The sequence below is a fragment of the Nannospalax galili genome, unplaced genomic scaffold (genome assembly GCF_000622305.1).
Source record: "Nannospalax galili isolate Female #2095 unplaced genomic scaffold, S.galili_v1.0 scaffold83, whole genome shotgun sequence".
Classification (NCBI taxonomy): Eukaryota; Metazoa; Chordata; class Mammalia; order Rodentia; family Spalacidae; genus Nannospalax; species Nannospalax galili.
Window position 1 is genome coordinate 6510899 of NW_008352659.1, and position 18854 is coordinate 6529752.

At 39.2% G+C, this 18854-nt stretch overlaps 1 protein-coding gene across 3 annotated transcripts in view; it reads right to left on the bottom strand.

The window, feature by feature from the left end:
* The window catches only part of Adk (adenosine kinase), a 532446-nt gene that overhangs the window by 76305 nt on the left and 437287 nt on the right, over positions 1–18854 (bottom strand). For all 3 annotated transcript variants that reach the window (XM_029554458.1, XM_008849905.2, XM_008849906.3), the window contains one exon: positions 9693–9807. In XM_029554458.1, the coding sequence (XP_029410318.1) occupies positions 9693–9807 (115 nt within the window). The remainder of the gene's footprint in view (positions 1–9692; positions 9808–18854) is intronic.

Here is an 18854-nt window from a genome sequence, read left to right on the forward strand (position 1 = left end):
TATATATAAAATAAGAGAACATCAAGGTAGCCAAAATTAGAAAGCACAAGGTCCCAGAGGTGAGAGTATCATTTTTAAAGAGCTAACCTAACATCCAAAAACTTGGGGGCACTGGAGAATTTCTGTGCTGGGTGAGAAGCTGAGAATCTGGGTAGAAAGGTTTTACTAGAATGCAGAGAAGCCAGCAGAGCTTTTGACAACCTCTAGGGAAGTACTAAGACAAAAGTGGCATTTGTCAATCAGAACTGATAGGTCTTGACTCTGACCAGGAGCAGAAAGCAATGAAATAAACATGAAAACTAGGGGATTTCTTCCTGAAGTATTTTCCAGATTTGTCAGGCAGTAAGATAAAAGGCCACAATATCACAAAGACCTCTAAATGGCAGGGTGGTGTTTTCGGTGATTATATGGTACCAAAGAGATAAAAATTGGAGTTTAGAACCCAACAAGGGGTAAATATCCCAGGAATTTATGTGAGATTCTGAAGGAATGTGGCACCGAAGTGAGGGGAAATTAGAGGAAGACCTAAAAACCCACATTCAGCTTTGAGATGGTGTCTTAGTTTGTTCTTTATTGCTGTGACAAAACACTCTGACCACTACCAACTTGGGGAGGAAAGGGTTTATTTAGCTTATGTATCCCAGGTCACAGTTCATCCTGGAGCTCAAGGTAGGAACTCAGGGCAAGAACCTGGAGGCAGGAGCTGCAGCACAGGCCATGGAGGAACACTGCTTACTGGCTTGCTCCCCTGGCCCTTGCTCAGCCTGCTTTCTTATGCAACACAGGCCCACCTGCCCAGGGGTGGCTCCACCCACAGTGGGCTGGGCCCTCCCACATCACTCATCAAAGAGCTGCCCCTCAGACATGGCCACAGGCCAGTCTGATAGAGGAAATTCCCCAATTGAGGCTCCCTCAATCCAGGTGTGTCAAGTTGACACTAAAGCTATCCAGCACAGATGGCTTAGTCTTTGATCCAGCTGTACTCTAGGTGACATCTACAGGAAGACAGCATCACTAAGAGAAACTCTGTACCATATTAGGGATGACAATGTTTAACATTTATAAGAAATATTGTCAAGCAAACAAACAAGTCCTGAAGAAAGGAAGTCGAGTTGGGAATGTAAGCTCAGTTGGTGGAGTGCTTGCCTAGCATGCATGAGGCCCTGGGTTTGATCCCCAGCATCACATAAAGCAGGTGATGCATGCCTGGAATCCCAGCACTCAGGAGGTAGACACATGAGACTGTCTCAAAAATAAATAGGGGGCTGGAGAGGTGGTTCAGTGGTTAAGAGCACTGGCTGCTCTTGCAGAAAACATGGGTTCAGTTCTCAGCACCCACACGGCAGCAAATAACCTTTCTAACTCCAGTTCCAAGGGATCCAATGCCCTCTTCTGGCCTCCAAGGGCACTGTGATGCATGCAATGCACCTACATACATGCATGCAAAACACTCATATACATAAATGAAAATAAGGAAGTCAAAAGAAACAGATTTTGAAATAATTCAGATACTGCAATTTTATGAGAAGGAATTTATTACTACTGTGATTAGTATGTTCAAAAATAAGACGACAAAGGTAGAAGACTATATTACAGAACTGAGAATCAATAAAAGTAAAACAATTTAGAAAATGAAAAATGTTAACTATCAAAATAAAGAACTAAATAGATGTCTTGAAATGTAGATGGGGCAAAATTCCAGGCCAGTTAGGCCTACATAGTGAGACCTTGTCTCAAATAAATGAAGGACAAGCAAAATACAGTGAAAAGGCTGTGTGTGTGTGTGTGTGTGTGTGTGTGTGTGTGTGTGTGTGTATGACTACAATCCTGATTAATAGAGCTAGATACAGTATTTGAAGGGATAAAAGCTGCGAATTTTCTTTCCTTCTTTCCTTTCTTTTTTGTATTTGAGACACTGTCTTTCACCATGTAGTCCAGGCTAGCCTTGAACTTGAGAAAATCCTGCAGCCCTACTCTTCTGGACGCTAGGTTTACAAGTATGTACAACCACCCCTGGCTTTGGATGAAATTTTTCTAAAACTCATGATGAGAGTCATCAATCACAGACTTAAGAAGCGTTAATGTGGGGCTGGAGAGATGGCTCAGTGCTTAAGAACACTGACTGTTCTTGCAGAAGACCAGGGTTCGAATCCCAGCACCCACATGGCAGCTAACAACTGTCCGTAACTCCAGTTCCAGGGGATCCGACAGCCTCTTCTGTCCTCCGCGGGCATTGCACGACACGGGTGCACTTACGTACATGCAGGCATAACACTCATATACATAAAAAATAAAAATAGTAAAATATTAAAAAAAAAGAAGCATTAATGCCTATAATCCTAGCACTTGGGAGGGTGAAGAAGAAGGATCACAAGTTTGAGGCCAGCCTGGGCTACAAAGCAAGACCCCATTACAAACAAATGATATGAAGAAAGTGGTAAAAAGAGGCCAGCTAGAGTGGGAGAAGGTATCTGTAACCATTTATTCTGTGCACACAAACGACAAGCAGAATTATAAATCAAAAAGACAACCCGATATGGGAATAAGACTTCAACAGAAATGTCACAGAAGTTGTTCAAATGCTAGTAAGGAGATGAAAAGGTGCCCTGCCACAGCACAAACCAGGAAAATTCCAGCCAAATCATAAATGAGATATTATTATGCTTTCATCAGAATAGCTAGAATTAGAAAGCTGGAGAGTAGCAAATGCCGGTGAGGAAGAGGAACCATTAGCGTGCCCTGTCGGTGCTGGTCAGAGTATGTGATGACACAACCCTTTGAAAATGAAAAATGGAAATCTTCAATATCATAAAGGTTACAAGATCTTATGTATTTGTCAAAACCCACACAACCTGACATTATAGAGAATAAATTTTATTTATTGAGAGAAATTCGATCAGGATATAAAAGGAAATGAAGATGGAATACCAACTCTAACAAATGACTCCACCTGTATTACAAATGAATAACATAACCGCTCTAAGGTGGATAGAATCAAAGAAGTAGCTTAAGTTACTTTGGATAATAGTATCTTGTCTAGCCATTGTAGGGCTAATGACCAAAATAAATGTAAGAAAATATGTCTTATAAGTACCTCTGCTTCTCACAGGGTATGGGTAAACCCAAACTTCTACTTTAGCATGGAACAAATAAGTAGTACATTTCAGATGTCAAACTCAGGATTTTTTTTTTTATAAATAAGGAAAGGGCAAAGGCTAGAATAAACCTTGTGTTGTTTGGAGTAAAATGTTATCATGGTTTAAAAATACATCAGAGCACTAGAAGCAGAAGTAAAGAGATGAGTGTATGTATAGCTTATTATACATACATATGTCACACATACGTCACAGAGTTATGTTTGCTCTGAAGGCCTAGAAGCAATGACACTCCAAGAGCTCAGATCTGGGTTTCTAAATACAGACTTTGATAGAAGGAAACAGGGTTCCTTAGAAAGGTGGTTGATTCCAGGACTGAGGTAGAGAAAATACCTTATGTCCCTGGGGTAGTCCTTCTTGTGAAAAAGTCAGGCAGTACACAAATATGGATGGAAACAGGACCAGACAAAAAGCCTGGGTAGTAGGTGATTTCATTTCAAAACCAGAACTAAACTGCTTACAGAAGCTAAGATAAAGGGTACTGTTAGTGAGGGTAATGACCAGGAGGCACCCAAGGTGCTCTAAGTACTGAGTTTCTTTTTCCTTTTCCCCTCTTCTTCCTTTTGAGAAAGGGTCTCACTATGTAGCCCAGGCTTGCCTCAAACTCATAATCCTCCTGCTCAGTCTCCCTAGTGCTGAGATTATAGGAGTGCAGTATTTCTTGATCTAGTTATAGTTGCACACAGGTCATACCAAGTTTGCATATTATACTTCAATACAAACTGATGCTCTATACTTTGTGGTATTTGTTACGTTTTAAATGAAAATATATGTAAAATTAATATGTGTAATCTATATTGCAATAAATCTTAGAAAGCCTCTTCTAGAAATAAATATCAACTGCCCCAAATGGGCTAGCTCCTATTTTCCCTTGTAGCAGGATCCCATTTAATAGGAATGTGGCAGTTAAAAGAAGTCTTACTCCTTTAGGTCTGAGATCAATAAACCATACAAATTATGCATGAAGGTATCATTTTGTCAGGAATATGACTAATCTACACGTTATTCTAAATTATTTTTGTTTGGCTTTCTCATGAAGGGCCTCACTCTGTGGCCCAGGCTGATCTGAACAAGTAGAAATCTTTTTGTTTCAGTCTCTTGAACACTAGGATTACAAGCTATACGTTATTCTTCACCTTTTGGCTAATAAAAGGCCTTTGTAGGAGCTAGAGAGATGGCTCAATGGTTAGGAACACTTGGTGCTCTTGCAGGAGGCCCGAGTTTGGCTCTCAGCACCCACACTGGGCAGCTCACAATTGCCTGTAACTCCAGCTCCAGGAAATTCAATGCACTCTTCTGGCCTCTGTGGGTCCTACATGCATATGTGAACACACAAATAAATAATAAACCTTTTTTTAAAAAAAAAAAGCTTCTATAGGAACAACTTAGTTGTTTATAGATAAGAAATGTATACATTTAAAATTTTTATCTGTAGGCCAGGCATGGTGGCACCCACCTTTAATCCCAGCACTCAGGAGGCAGAGGCAGGCAGGTCTCTGAGACTAAGGCCAACCTCGCCTACATAGTGAGTTCTAGGCCAGTTGGGACTACAGGGAAACCCTGACTCAAAGAAAAAAAAAATTCACCTGGCAATCTTTTTCTATGAATGCCATATACAGACATTATAAAAGAACATTACTTCATTATATTTCTACTGCTACCACCTATGCCAACAAGATCAACATTAAAAACTGGTTAGCCTGCCATAAAGACGGCACTTTCAATGTGATTTATACTAGTATTTTCTAAAGGAAGTTGGGATGGTATGCTGATATTATTCTTTCAACTGCACACATATACACATATATGAACATCTATATCTCTCTATATCTATATTTAAATTTGTGAGTGTATGTGCACAGGGAAGCCAGAAGAGGACATTGGGCATCCTCCTTTATCACTCTGCAGCTAGTCCTTTGAAGTACGGTCGCTCCTTGAGTCTGGCACTCATGTTTTCTTGCCTAGGCTGTAAGCTAGCACGCCCCAGTGATCCTTTGTCTCCAGGCACCTCAGATTTGGGGTTGCCAGAGCATGCAGGATGCTTGGCTTGTTACATGAGTGCTGAGATCCCAACTCAATAGATGGTTCAGCAAATGCTGTAACTGCTGAGCTATCTTTCCTACCACCAGAATTTGAATTTTGAGGTTTTTTTTTTTTTTTTTTTTTTTTTGAAGCAGGGTCTCCCTGTAGTCCCAGCTGTCCTGGAACTCATTATGTAGAACAGGCTGGCCTTGAACTCACAGAGATTCTGCCTCCCAAGTGCTGGGACTACACGTGTGTGCCACCATGCCTGGCTGTTGAATTTTGAGTTTTATGCTTACTAGGATTGTAAACTACACTGCACCCTCTTTATGAGTAATGGAGAACACTGAATGTTTTAATAGAACATGAGGTAACAAGTTTAACAACTCAGGAAGAAAACAAGAAGTAACTTTAATAACATCATTCAGTTGTAATAAAATGACATACTCACAGAGATCCACCTACCTCTGCTTCCTAAGTGCTGGGATTAAGGGTGTGTATCACCATGTCTGGTAATATTTATTAAAAGGTTTATTTCTATTACTTTTATTTATGTATATGTGTGTGTATATGTCTGTGTGAGTGAATGCCACATGTATGTGCCCACAGAGACCAGAAGAGGGTGTTGGATCCCTTGGAGCTAGAATTAATAGGTGGTTGTGAGTCATCAGATGTGGATGCTGGGAACAGAACTCAGGTCCTCTGGAAGAGCAGCAAGTATTCATAAACACTGAGCCATTTTTCCAGTCTCTAGTCCTTGCTATTTTTTTATGGCTCAAGTAAGAGAACTGACTTATTGGAGAAGTAGATGTTTAGCTATTATGTTTCCATCATTCCACAGGATCAAAAAACTTGGACACTTAGTCAAATCACCTAACTGAATGATTCTCAAAGTGAGACACGAGAACAGGCAGAACAGCTATGTCACCTAAGGGAGATTTTTTTTGAAAAAATATATAGCCTTGCACAGCCTTCCCCCTCTTGAACCTTCTACTGGAATTCTTGCACATCTCAAGGATGCCGATTCTAACATAGCTCATAGTGTGACTGTCAGATTAGAGGAAGGTGCTTTAAAAAAGGGAGGGCTATAATCCCCCAAACTCACCAGATGATTTGATATGACAGTGTTGGTCTTTCAGTTAGAAATATCTATAACAGAAAATGTTTCAAAAGACTATGATAGGTCGCTAGAATAAAATACTAAGGGAGTTGATTTTTGTTAACATTATTGCTAAATGCCTTAAACTTAACAGTTCAATCATTTAAAAATACTCTACAGTGTGAGGTTTAAGGCACAATGAGTCCTAATTAGTGTTTTAATAAGTGTGTTAGCACTGTCTTGTACTATTCTGGAATGTCACTTATGGTAAATTAAGGGACACTTCCCCCCCATCTTCCATTAGTATTTTAATGCTAGGAGGTGGGAAAAGGCTGATCCATATTCAAGAGGAAAGGAAGGAAAACAATAACAAATTGGCATCTATTCTGTGAATTGCCCCACAGGCCAAGCATTTTTTATATTCTTAATCATTATTAAATGACTTAACATGACACCCAGAGCCTGGCGAATGACTGCATCCTGACATGAGAACGAATTACAAATGAAATGAAAGATCAAGCTGTATTAGAAGACTGCCTCTGGGAAATGAAAATCTTTAATTCTCTTTTATTATTGACATTTATTTGGCTGCCATGAATAACAACATAGCAAAGAGTTCAACTATGCTTGTGCACCGAAGAGCTTATCCCAGGGCTAAAAACTGAATTAACATTTATCATGTTTGCTTTTGTAGCTGACACCACTGAACAGATTCTCGATCCATCTTGTATCTATCATGCATTGCAGATATTTAAGTTTATTTTCATATGGTAGGAACAGCAAGACTAGCTAGGTCTGTCCTCAGATTCCTTGTTACAAACATTCTTAAGAATGGTTTAATACCTTAATAGAGAATATAAATAAGTCCAGAAAGAAATTGAGTCACAAGATAGGGAAGCTGAATTTCAGCTTGGAGAAAATCATGCAAATTCACAGGACAGGAGACACTTGCATGATAGGTGTTTCTAGGATACAGAAAGCCTTAAAATGAGCACTATCACAAAGAGCAACCCAATAGCATTTCATGAATTTGAAGGTGGTGTTATAGTTCCTATAAGAAGTCTGCATGCTTTTTACGTTTCTAACTCTTCGTTCTAAGACAGGAATGGCCCACACACTATAATAAGATATCATCCAGGTCGTCTGTATCGATGCAGGGCTACTCTTTCATGGGTTCTTTCTTTTCTTTCATGTAAATTAACAACATACCTTTTCCTTCCACAGCAATAAAAGATTACATGGTACCTGATGCCTTTGCTTACATGATCCTCTTTGGCTGGATTGCCCTCCTTATTTTAAATCGCTCCTAGAATTCAAGGCTTAGCAGGGATATTGATCTAAGGAAAGCCACTTAACACCTCTGAATCTTGTTTGAAAAAACATTTCTTAGTTTTTCAGAAGTATTCATCATTGAAAATTTCAAGTATATAAGGGGGTGGATTCAACAGCACAATTGTACATATAGCTGCTGCCCAACTTCAACAATCAACTCATGGCTGGTTTTACTTCATGACACTCTCAACTCTTCCACTTACTCAATTCTTTAGAAGCAAGTCTTGGAGTCTGACTTTTGACAATTCTACAACAAGGAAGTTGAGCAAACTACTTCTATACTGGACAATAATTTACTTCAGTCAGGTGTGATGGTGCACACGTGTAATCCTAGCACTTGGGAAGCTGAGGCAAGAGAATTGCTCCACATTTGAGACCAACCTGGGCTACATAGAGACTTCAAGATAAACCTGGGCTATACCAAAGGAAATAAAAAAGAGAAAATTACTTCATATTCAGTAGAATGTCTTTGTTGATCTTCAAGTCAATATAATCCATATAGTTTGTACCAATAAATCACAAGTATAATTATACTTTATATTTATATTGTACTCAATATTTTACATGCAGTAATTTTATTTTGTAGCTATTTAAAGGTTATATATTATATTCAATGTTCAGATGAGTACTGAACAAACACATTGGTAATAATTATATTACTGTTTATAAAAATCATTAACTGGTTTTAAGATGACTGGTTCAAACAAAATTAAAAGGCTTGTATTTGCTTTTAATGATAGGTAATATCATATTGACAATATCAATCATTTTAACCAGTAACGTGTTTGTTCACTAGATGGAACTCCAATTTTATGTCTATGGCTGCTATAAAAATAGAAACGAGCCAGGCATGGTGGCACACACCTTTAATTCCAGCACTTGGGAGGCAGAGGCAGGTGGATCTCTGTGAGTTCAAGGCCAGCCTGGTCTACATAGTGAGTTCCAGGACAGCTGGGGCTACAGGGAGACCCTGCTCAAAAAGACCAAAAAAAAAAAAAGAAATGAGATTTTCTTCTTGAAGGAAAATCTGAGGCCTGGCCTGGTCGCATAGGCCTATAATCTGGATCCCACTTCCTTCGGAAGCTGAGGCAGGAAGATTACGAGTTCAAGGTCAGTCTGTGTGCCATGACAGGCTACTTAGTGAGACTCTGTCTCAAAATAAAAGGTTAAATAAAATAAAATATGAAAATGGAATGAGGATATAGCTCAGTGGTAGGGGACTTGTCTCACATGCACAAGGCCCTTGGTAAGATTCCCAGGCCTACAAACATCACCTACCCAAACAACTAACATCAAAGGAAGAAACTTTCTGGATTGTGTTTGTTTATAATTGAATAACTTCATCTTATTATGGCACAAGTATTTCTGTATAAAAGGCTTTTGTTTGTTTGAGATTGGGTCTTAGTACAAAGGCCCTGGCTGGCCTGGAACTTCCTATGTAGACCAGGTTGGCCTCAACAGAGATCTGCTTGCCTCTGCCTCTTGAGTACTGAGATTAAAGATGTGCACCGCCATGCCTGACAAATGCATTTTTCTTGTTTGTTTTTTTTTTTTAATATCTTTTTGAGACAGGGCAGGGTCTCCCTCTAGCCCCAGGTGGCCTGGAACTCACCATGTAGACCAGGCTGGCCTTGAACTCACAGAGATCCGCCTGCCTCTGCCTCCCAAAGGCATTTATGTTTTAAAGGAAAGATATTTCTAGATTAACAATATCTCCAAAGCTTCGAAAGCAAATAAACTATATTAAAGTAATTTAGCCCAATTGACTCACTATGTAGACCAGGCTGGCCTTGAACTCACAGAGATCCACCTGCCTCTGCCTCCCAAGTGCTGAGGTTAAAGGCAAGCGCCACCATGCCCGGCCATAAATTATAATCTTGAAAATGAAATTCTTCCCACAGGGATAGAGAAGAATATCAAAAAAAAAAAAAAAAAAAAAACCTGTAAAAAGCACATTGCTGTGAATAGCCTATAAAAGAAGGAATATAGAATCTGATTTAGCTCCATAATTCTGGATTGTTTCTGTAGCCCAAGCTGGCCTTGAACTTGTTATCTCTCTTTTCTCATGCAGTTTCCACAAGTACCTGTAGCCATTATAGTGTCATCTCTCCCTTGGGTGAAGATCACAATTCGCTGCCTCTTCGAGTTCACCTTTGGAAGAGCTTGTGTCTTTTTGGCGATCTCCTTAATGTCTTTAGTCTGTTAATAAGAGGGGAAAAATATAATTAATAGGTTAACAATTTTGCTTCTGATAGGACCTGAGCATCTACTAGAAAAAGACTTTAACCATATACAAAAGTAACCGGGTCAACATAATAACTTCTGGGGAGCCTATCATCAACCTGGCAAAACTTTACATTTTAAGATGAACCTTATTTCATCTATGTCTTCACTTACTTGCCATTCACTTTATGTGCAAACAAACCTCAAGTACTTTATAATTTTATATATAAATGTAATAGTACATACTTCTGAAAACTAATGACTTAAACATAATCATGATATACTTTACAAAATTCTGTGTAACATGTGAAAGGCCCAAGGTTCAATTCCTAGTGTAGGAAAAAAAAAAAAAAGGTAATCTTAAATCTCCTGTTACTTTGAAGAATGTCTTTGGGTTGGGGATTTAGCTCAGTTGTTATAGTGAATGCTTAGCAAGTATAAAGTCTCAGATTTGGTCCCACCACCAGAAAAAAAAATCCTTAATATTAGCAAATAATAGCTAGTCAAATTGCAAATTAAAGTTAAAAAAGTGATTCATTTTTCTTTGAGACTGGCTCTCACTGTATACCACAGGGTAGCCTCAAACCTGTGATTCTCCCGCACCTGCCTCCCATGGGCTGGGATTATAGGAATTTATCAGAACACCTGAGTAGAGAAGTTGTGGGTTTTTTTTTTTTTTCGGTCTTTTTGAGACAGGATCTCCCTGTAGCCCAAGCTGTCCTGGAACTCAGTACGTAGACCAGGCTGGCCTTGAACTCATAGAGATCTGTCTGCCTCTGCCTCCCGAGTTCTGGGATTAAAGGCATGCGCCACCTCGCCTGACAGAAGTTGTGGGTTTTTTAAAAAACGTGTACATGCATGTGTGTGTGTGTGTGTGTGTGCATTGTGTGCATTTGAGCATAGGTGACCAAGGAGAACCAGAGACATTAGATCCCCTTGGAACTGGAGTTACAGGCAGTTGTGAGCCATTGGCTTGCTATGGGTGCTTGGAAACAAACTCTTGTAACTACTGAACCAACTCTCCATCCTTCAAAGCAAAGCTTTAAAAAAGAGGAATATTTTCTATTTTAGATGTTTATAGAATATGATTATGCTAACGTTGGAAATATATATTTGTGATCATGCCAAATTTTCAAAAGAATTGATTGAGAAAGAAATGCAGCCCTTACTTTCTGTCTTAAAGACTTAATTTTCTTTAAGAATATATATGTAAGCCTGGTGTGGTAGCACACTTCTGTGGAACCAAAAGTGTGCGCCACCACACCCAGCAGACTGGGCTTTTTGGGCAGTCTGCTCTATCACTGTACAAAGCTGCATGCACTTATGGAGAAAGAAACACATAGCAGAGGAGAAATGTATGACTATAAGAAAAAAAATCCTATATAAAGAAGAAAATTTAGATAAGCAAACCTAGAGTCACAATAACACTTAAGAGACAACCCAAAACTTTTACACTTAAAGTATGACAACAAGGAGATGGCACAAGCCTATAACCCCAGCACTTGGGAAGAGAAGGCAGGAGTTTACTAGCCTGGACTATACCTTTGGGTTGCAGATGTACCTTATGTGGTAGAATGCTTGCCTAACATGCATGAGGCTCTAGGCTTGATCCCTAGAATTGCATAAATCAGACATGGGTATGCATAAATGCAAGCCCAGCACTTGGGAGGTAGAGGCAGGAAGATCAGGAATTCAAGGCCAGCCTTTGCTACCTAGAATTTGAGGCTAGCCTGGGCTACTGAGACCCTGACTCAAACAACAGCAGAAAACATGAACATCTATAGTAAAATATTTTCTGGTTGTTTGCTTACTAAATACTTAAGAAATTCCACAAAGTCTACCTTCTAATACACCTAACACACTGACTTCCAAGACTCTTTCTGGAAGACAAAAAGCCACTGTTCATAGGACAATGCTGGCAACCTTTTAAACATGCTGATGACTTCACTTTTAGTTGCTTATTTTAGAAGAGAAGTAAATCCAACTCTGATGAGAAAAGAAATAACCTCAATTTTTGAAGACTGGCTATTAGAAATACTTGATAACAGCTGAAACGCCATATAACATCTTCACTTTGTGAAAAAATGCACATTTAATTAGAATGACTCGTGTGTATTATACCAACATCCTTAGCACAAACATACTTTACTAGTAAAAGATTTTTGGATTAAGTACAGTTCATATTTAATAAAATGGCAGAGATTCACTCCGTTACCAGGAGAGAAGAGTCATATGCAGACACTAGACACTTTGTATTTCAAAACATATTTTTACATTTATTTATTTAATTTTGTGTGTATATATGGGCACATGCATGATGGAGTGCGTGTGGAAGTCAGTGGGCAACCTGTGGGAGTCAGTTCTCTCTTTCCATCATGTGGGTTCCAGGGATTAAACTCAGGTCCTCAGGCTTGAAAGTGCCCTGACTTGCTGAGTCATCTTACTAGTCCTGTTTTTTAATTAATTAATTAATTAATTAATTAATTAAATTTTATATGGATTTGTTGTTGCTGTATTGTCCAAGCAGGTCTCACACTGCTAGGTTTGAGCATTCCTCTTCTCCTGTTTCTGCCCCCAGAACGTCTGAGACTACAGGTACATGCCATTGTACCCAAGGAACTTCTTTCTTTTTAAGGAATCCTTCATGATGGTATAAAGAATAAATCAACAGTCAGGTTCCATGGCTTATTTCCACCAACCCTTTGAAAAGATACATTTTGCTATGGGAGCCTGATAATTTAGTCAAAGAAACTTTTCTTTGGTCTCAAACTTAATCTCATAAAAGTTGCAATTCAAGATTGAAGGCAGCTCCAAATACAAAGAAGAAACTTCTAGATTTATGTAAACTTTATTCTACTGGGATCCACAATCACATTTCATGCAAAGTCCTTCGGTTGCCCACTCTAGGGTCACTGGGAGTAAGGACCTGATCTAAATGTCTCACTGTCCACATGTCTCTTGTTTGCTTGCATGTGTTGACTTTCATCTAGTATGAGTTTTTCTCAAAACCTCAAATTTTATCTTCCCAAAGCCACAGATTCTTAGTTCCACAATATTTACACTTCTCCATCATCCTCGGGTTTTGCTCCCTCACATGCAAGCTCATGCATCATAACAGAGAGATGAAATCACAAAGACAAGCCTTGATTTATATGTGACTTTGAACAGGTTAATAAACCTAAGATTCAGTTTATTTATTGACAAAACTAAGGAAATACTTTACTAAAAGATGTTGGGGCTGAGCATGCAGCTCAGTGGGAGAGTGAGTGTTCGACATGTGCAAAGTCCTAGGTTCAATCCTTAGCACCAACTCTCCCTTTAAGATATTTACTCATCATGAAAGGAAAGGAGAAAATTGATAAACATCACCTTAACTTGTGATCAATTAAATGATACTGAAATTAGTGAACAGAAGAGGATACATGCATAGTCACAAAGAATCTCCATCAAAATATTTTTCTGTTTATGCATATAGTTCTGGCTGGCCAGGAACTCACTGAGATCCACCTGCCTCTGCTTCTGGGATTAAAGGCATGTGCCACTACACCTGGCTAAAACAGTTATTAACTGCAGAAGAATGGAGCAACTTTACAGAGGATAAAGTAGTACATACCACCTTAGCCCAATGACCAAGGTTAACAGCAGCACTAGTAAGACTTTGTGACATCATTTAACCTCCCTTGTATGATGCTCTGAGAAGGGCACTTCATTTCTGTGGTTTTCCTGTTAAAAGTGAACAATTTCAACTTACAAGAAAACACCAGACAAACCCAAACATAGGGATATTCTAAATTTGTTTTTTGTGTTTTTGAGACATAGTCTCCCTGTAGCCCCACCTGACCTGGAACTCACTATGTGACCAGACTTGGCTCGATCTCAGAGAGATCTCTTTCTGCCTGTCTCTGCTTCCCCAGTGCTGGGATTGAAGGCTGCGAGACCATGTACATTCTAAACACTGACTGACCAGGACTGCAAAAGTGCTAAAGTCATAAACAGTAAGGAAAGACTGAGAAACAGTCACAGACTGGAAGGCACTAACAAAACATGGCATAAATGCAATATTGGTTTCTGGCTTAGATTCTGGAACAGAAAAAGGGAAATAGGGTCAGAGAGATGGCTCAGCAGGGTAAGGCCAAGTCTAATGATGAGCTGAGTTCAATCCCTGGATCCCACATCATGGAAAGAGAGAACTGACTCCAAATTGTCTTCTGATATCATGGAAAGAGAGAACTGACTCCAAGTTGTCTTCTGACCTCCACAGATATGCACACACACACACACACACACCCATAAATAAATACATACATAAATAAGGAAAACAAAGGAAACAGTAGTACAACTAGAATAAGCCTCTTTTTTTTTTCTTCATTGTACCTATGTTAATTTTTTGATTTTGGCCATTATACTTTGGTTCTATAACATATTAACACTGGGGCTGGAGAGATGGCTCAGCAGTTAAGAGCACTGGTTGCTCTTGCAGAGGACCCAGATTCAAATCCCAGCACCTACATAGTGGCTAACAAGCATTGATAACTCCAGTTCTGAGGGAATCTGATGCCCTCTTCTGAGCTCCATGGGCACTGTACCACACAGGTGCACCTATATACATGCAGGCAATACACACATTATATTATTATATACACATTTTATTATTTTCATTTATAAAATAAAAATAATACATACATTAAAAATTATAAAAGAAAAAAGATGTTAACATTAAGGGGAAGGTATGTGAAAGTTATGTGGAAATTCTGTTCTACTTTTGCTATTGTCTAAGACTAAAGTGATTTAAAAAATAAAAAGGTAAAGCACCTGGTGGTGCATGCCTGTAACCCTAGCCCTAGTGAAAATGAAGCCACTAGGGGTTACATAGCAAAACCTTATCTTAATATAGCTGTACCCTTATGTACACTCCTATAATCCCAGAACATAGGAGATTGAGGCAGAAGGACCATCTTGAGTTCTAGGCCATCTTGACTCCATAGTGAGTTTAAGGCCAGGCTGGGCCATGCCATGAGCTCCTGCTTCAAAAAGAAAGTGGAAAAGAAATTGTGAAGATGAAAGCAGGTAAGGTAAGAGAGTTTCATGTATTTATTGCACTCTTAAGACTTGACGCTAATTTTATTCCTCTTAATGACTCTCATTTTAATTAATTCCCTAAAGCTGTCGATTTCTTAAGTTGCCCAACAGTCTCAAAATGGTCTCAAAAATTTTGAGTACTGAGAATTCAACTAAAGCAATAAAGAGAAGAAACATGACAAAGAGGAGAAGAAAGTTCATAGAGTTGAGCTATGAGCTTTTACAGAGCTTATGAAGTGGCCATTAAATTTTAACTTCTCTAGACAGCAAGCACTACAATTTTCCTTGTCCTATTGGTCAATGCATATAGCTTTTAGTCATTAGATCTTCCCTGCCCTAGGCAGTAGGTAGTATTGCTGCATCTCATCTTACAGATGAGGAAACTGAGATACAGACAGTTAAGTTGCCTAAGGCTATAAATAGAACCAGTGGAGACAGAATTACTACCTCAAAAACACACCTTCAAGAATCATAGCATTGGGGCTCATAGAGATGACTCAACAGTTAAAAGCAGTGGCTGTTCTTGCAGAGGACCTGGGTTCAGTTTCCCAGGATCCATATGGTAGCTCACAATTGTTTGTAACTCCAGTTCCAGAAAACTCAGTGCCCTCTTCTGGACTTTGTGAGCATTGCAGGCATATGACGCACTTAAATACATGTAGGCAAAACACTTATATACATAATAAAAATTTAAAAATCACAGTATTGCTGGGTGTGGTGGCAAACACCTGTAATCCCAGCACTTGGGAGGCAGAAGCAGGCGGATCTTTGTGAGTTCAAGGCCAGCTTGGTCTACATAGTGAGTTCCAGGACAGCTGGGGCTACAGGGAGACCCTGTCTCAAAAAAACACACACAAAAAAAAAAAAAAAAAAATCACAGTATTCATAACTTCTATGTCATGCTATCTACAAATTATATTGCTTTCAGGTTGGGGATTTAGGTCAGTGGTAGAGCGCTTGCCTACCAAATGCAAGGCCCTGGGTTCAGTCCTCAGCTCCGGGGGAAAAAAAAAAAAAAGACAAAATAACAAATTATATTGCGTCTATGAATCCTGGGGATGTGCCTTTTGTTGTTGTTATCATGAAGAATAGACTGTTCTTCCTCAACTATTTTTCTGCACATCCACATGCCATTCACGATCTTCTCTCTGAATTTGCTTTTTCTTAGTTGTCCTTGTACTTCTACACCATAAATTTCAATGTTTAGGTTTCAAGATGTTCCTTATTTTTCAAGGTTTTCTGAAGTTTACTCTTTTCTTCCAATATGCTAGAATATGATGGAGAAAGAAGTGTGGTTTACAGTAAAAAAGTACCAGACTTAAGAGAACTGAGCTCTGCTACCAATGAATAAGCTAAGTGACCTGGAACAAGTCATACAGCCTGTGTTTTATCTCTTGAATTGACCATGGCAATAAAGTCCCTGTCTACCTCTCAAGGTTTGTGTAAGTAGTAAATGTCTTGATACATTGCAAAAGGCTTTACAAATTGAAGCATTTTATAAATGTTAAGCTGTGGTTTTATTGTCATTGGTTTAATTTAGCATTATCTTCTAAATTAAAGACTGTATTTTCTTGGGCTAGCAAAATGGCTCAGTGGGTAAAGGTACTTGTAGCCAAGCCTGATGACCTGAGTTTGATACCAAGGACCAACATGATAAAAGGAAACAACGGATTCCTACAAGTTGTCCTCCGACTTCCACACCTACATGGTGCCATGTGTCACTCCCCCAATAAATAAACGTAAACAAATAAACACTCTCTCTCTCTCTCTCTCTCTCCTTTCTTTCCTCTCTTTTCTTTCGGGGAACGTATACAAATACACTCTCTCTCTCTCTCTCTCTCTCTCTCTCTCTCTCTCTCTTCCATTTCCTTTCCTTCACGCCACTTCTATCAAGCAGGTGATAGAAGTGTTAAACAATCCTGTCACAATCTGTTCTAGTTGGAGTGTTCCCACACATTGCCTCACTTCACCATACTGTTTTCTGTTTTGTCTTCCCAACAGAAGCTTCCTGTAAGATTGTAGTGTTCATATGATGTGTCAGGAGCCAGTCTGATCACATGCTATCCTCCTCCTCCTCTTCCTGACTCCAACCCTGGCCTTCTCAGTTCTGGAGTTCACAGTACATGATGCTCTTTCTTGTATGAAGGCCTTTGTACTCTTGTTTCCTGTTTGAAATGTGTTTCCCCGTTTGACAGTTCATCTGCTCTTTTTCCCGTCATTGCTAGATATTTATATTTTTCAGATTTCATTTTCTTTTCTTAAATTTTATTTATTATTATTGGGAGGGGGACATGCATGTGCCATAGCCTGTGGGGGTCCGAGGATAATTTTTCAGAATTGGTTCTCTCCTTTATTTGGGAACTAAGGATCAAACTTAGGTCATCAGGCTTGAGCACTAAGTGCTCTTATGCTCTGAGCCACTGTGCTGGCCCCAGATTTTTTACAGAATCATTCTACAAGCACTATATATAAAATAGGCTTCTTTCCCCTTTGCCCTCCCTCACCCCCACCTCCCTTTTTAAGACTGGGCCTTTACGAAGTCCAGGCTGACTTGGAACTCGCAGAAATCCTCCTGACTCAGTCTCCTCAATAGAGATTACAGGTGGAGACCACCTGCCTGCCTCACTCTATTATTTCTTCCTTGTCTACCAGAGTGTGTCTTGCCACATCAAAAGTGCTCAGTAGGTATTTGTAATAAATGATGAAACGAACAGAATTCTAAAACTATACTGTTTTTTTCTAATCTGTTTTTAAAACTTTGGGACCCAGGCACTTGTGAAAGCAGCAGCGTACTCTCGTAGTGAGCAGGACCTGATTTAGAAACCATGAATGACAGTTCATTGCAATCTTAATATCTGTAAAGATCACAGGAACCTAAGAATCACCTTAGAGAATTCACTGGGAATCAATACCTCCTGAATACACTGTGTGCTGATTAATGGAACTTTCTGAGATGATGCGTATGTTGGATATCTGCACTGTCCAGTAAAGTAGTCATTATGTACATAGGTTAGAAATGTGTACAGGCCAACAGGAAGATCAAATTTTATTTTATTTTTTGGTCTTTTTGAGACTGGGTCTCCATCTAGCCCCAGCTGGCCTGGAACTCACTATGAAGACCAGGCTGGCCTAGATCTCAGAGATCCCACAGCCTCTGCCTCCTGAGTGGAGTGGGATTAAAGGTGTGTGCCAACACACCCAGCTTAATTTTATTCTTGAGATGGGGTCCTACTGTGTTGTTTAGGCTAGTCCCAAAGTCGTGAGTTCAAGCAAATGATCCTGCCTCAACACTCAGAGTAGCTGGCTGCAGAGTTGCCACACCACCTGGCCTTAAATATTAAAATTATTTAATTGTAATTATCTTAAAGAGTCAGATGTGGTTACTGGATAGGAGGATTCTATAGTTCCTTTCTCAGTGTTACGAGATGACCTCACTGGTCAGAGAAAGACAATTCTAGGATCTTCTTGAATAGTCAGAGGCTGTGAGGGAAGTAGGAAAAGGGAGTAAGATTGCTTTATTTTCTCTGTGGACAGAAGGATTATATCTTAGAGATCTATAGCAAGAAAGTGACCATTTTGTTTGGAGTAATGCTGAACAAATGACTCAGCCAAGAAGGCACAGATTCCTTTCATCATTTGGCACTTATTTTGTGGCAGAGTCAATGAAAATACAGAGAATAACTATATTTAGGTTTTGGACATATTTTCTTCATTTTATTTAATTTAAACCAATTTTCTAACAGTTTTTTTTTAAAAGGCTTCATAATGAAGTATGCTTTTAAATACCTTTTATTTAGATTCTAAAAAATATAAGTCTTTAATCGGTTTAGTTTGAGATGAGGTAGGTTTAAAAACACACTGCAGTCTGAACTGATTTTTCCAGAATAAATGGCCTCATGAAACTTTTTACCAAGAATTGTCATTTTAAATTCTTAGCAGGTCTG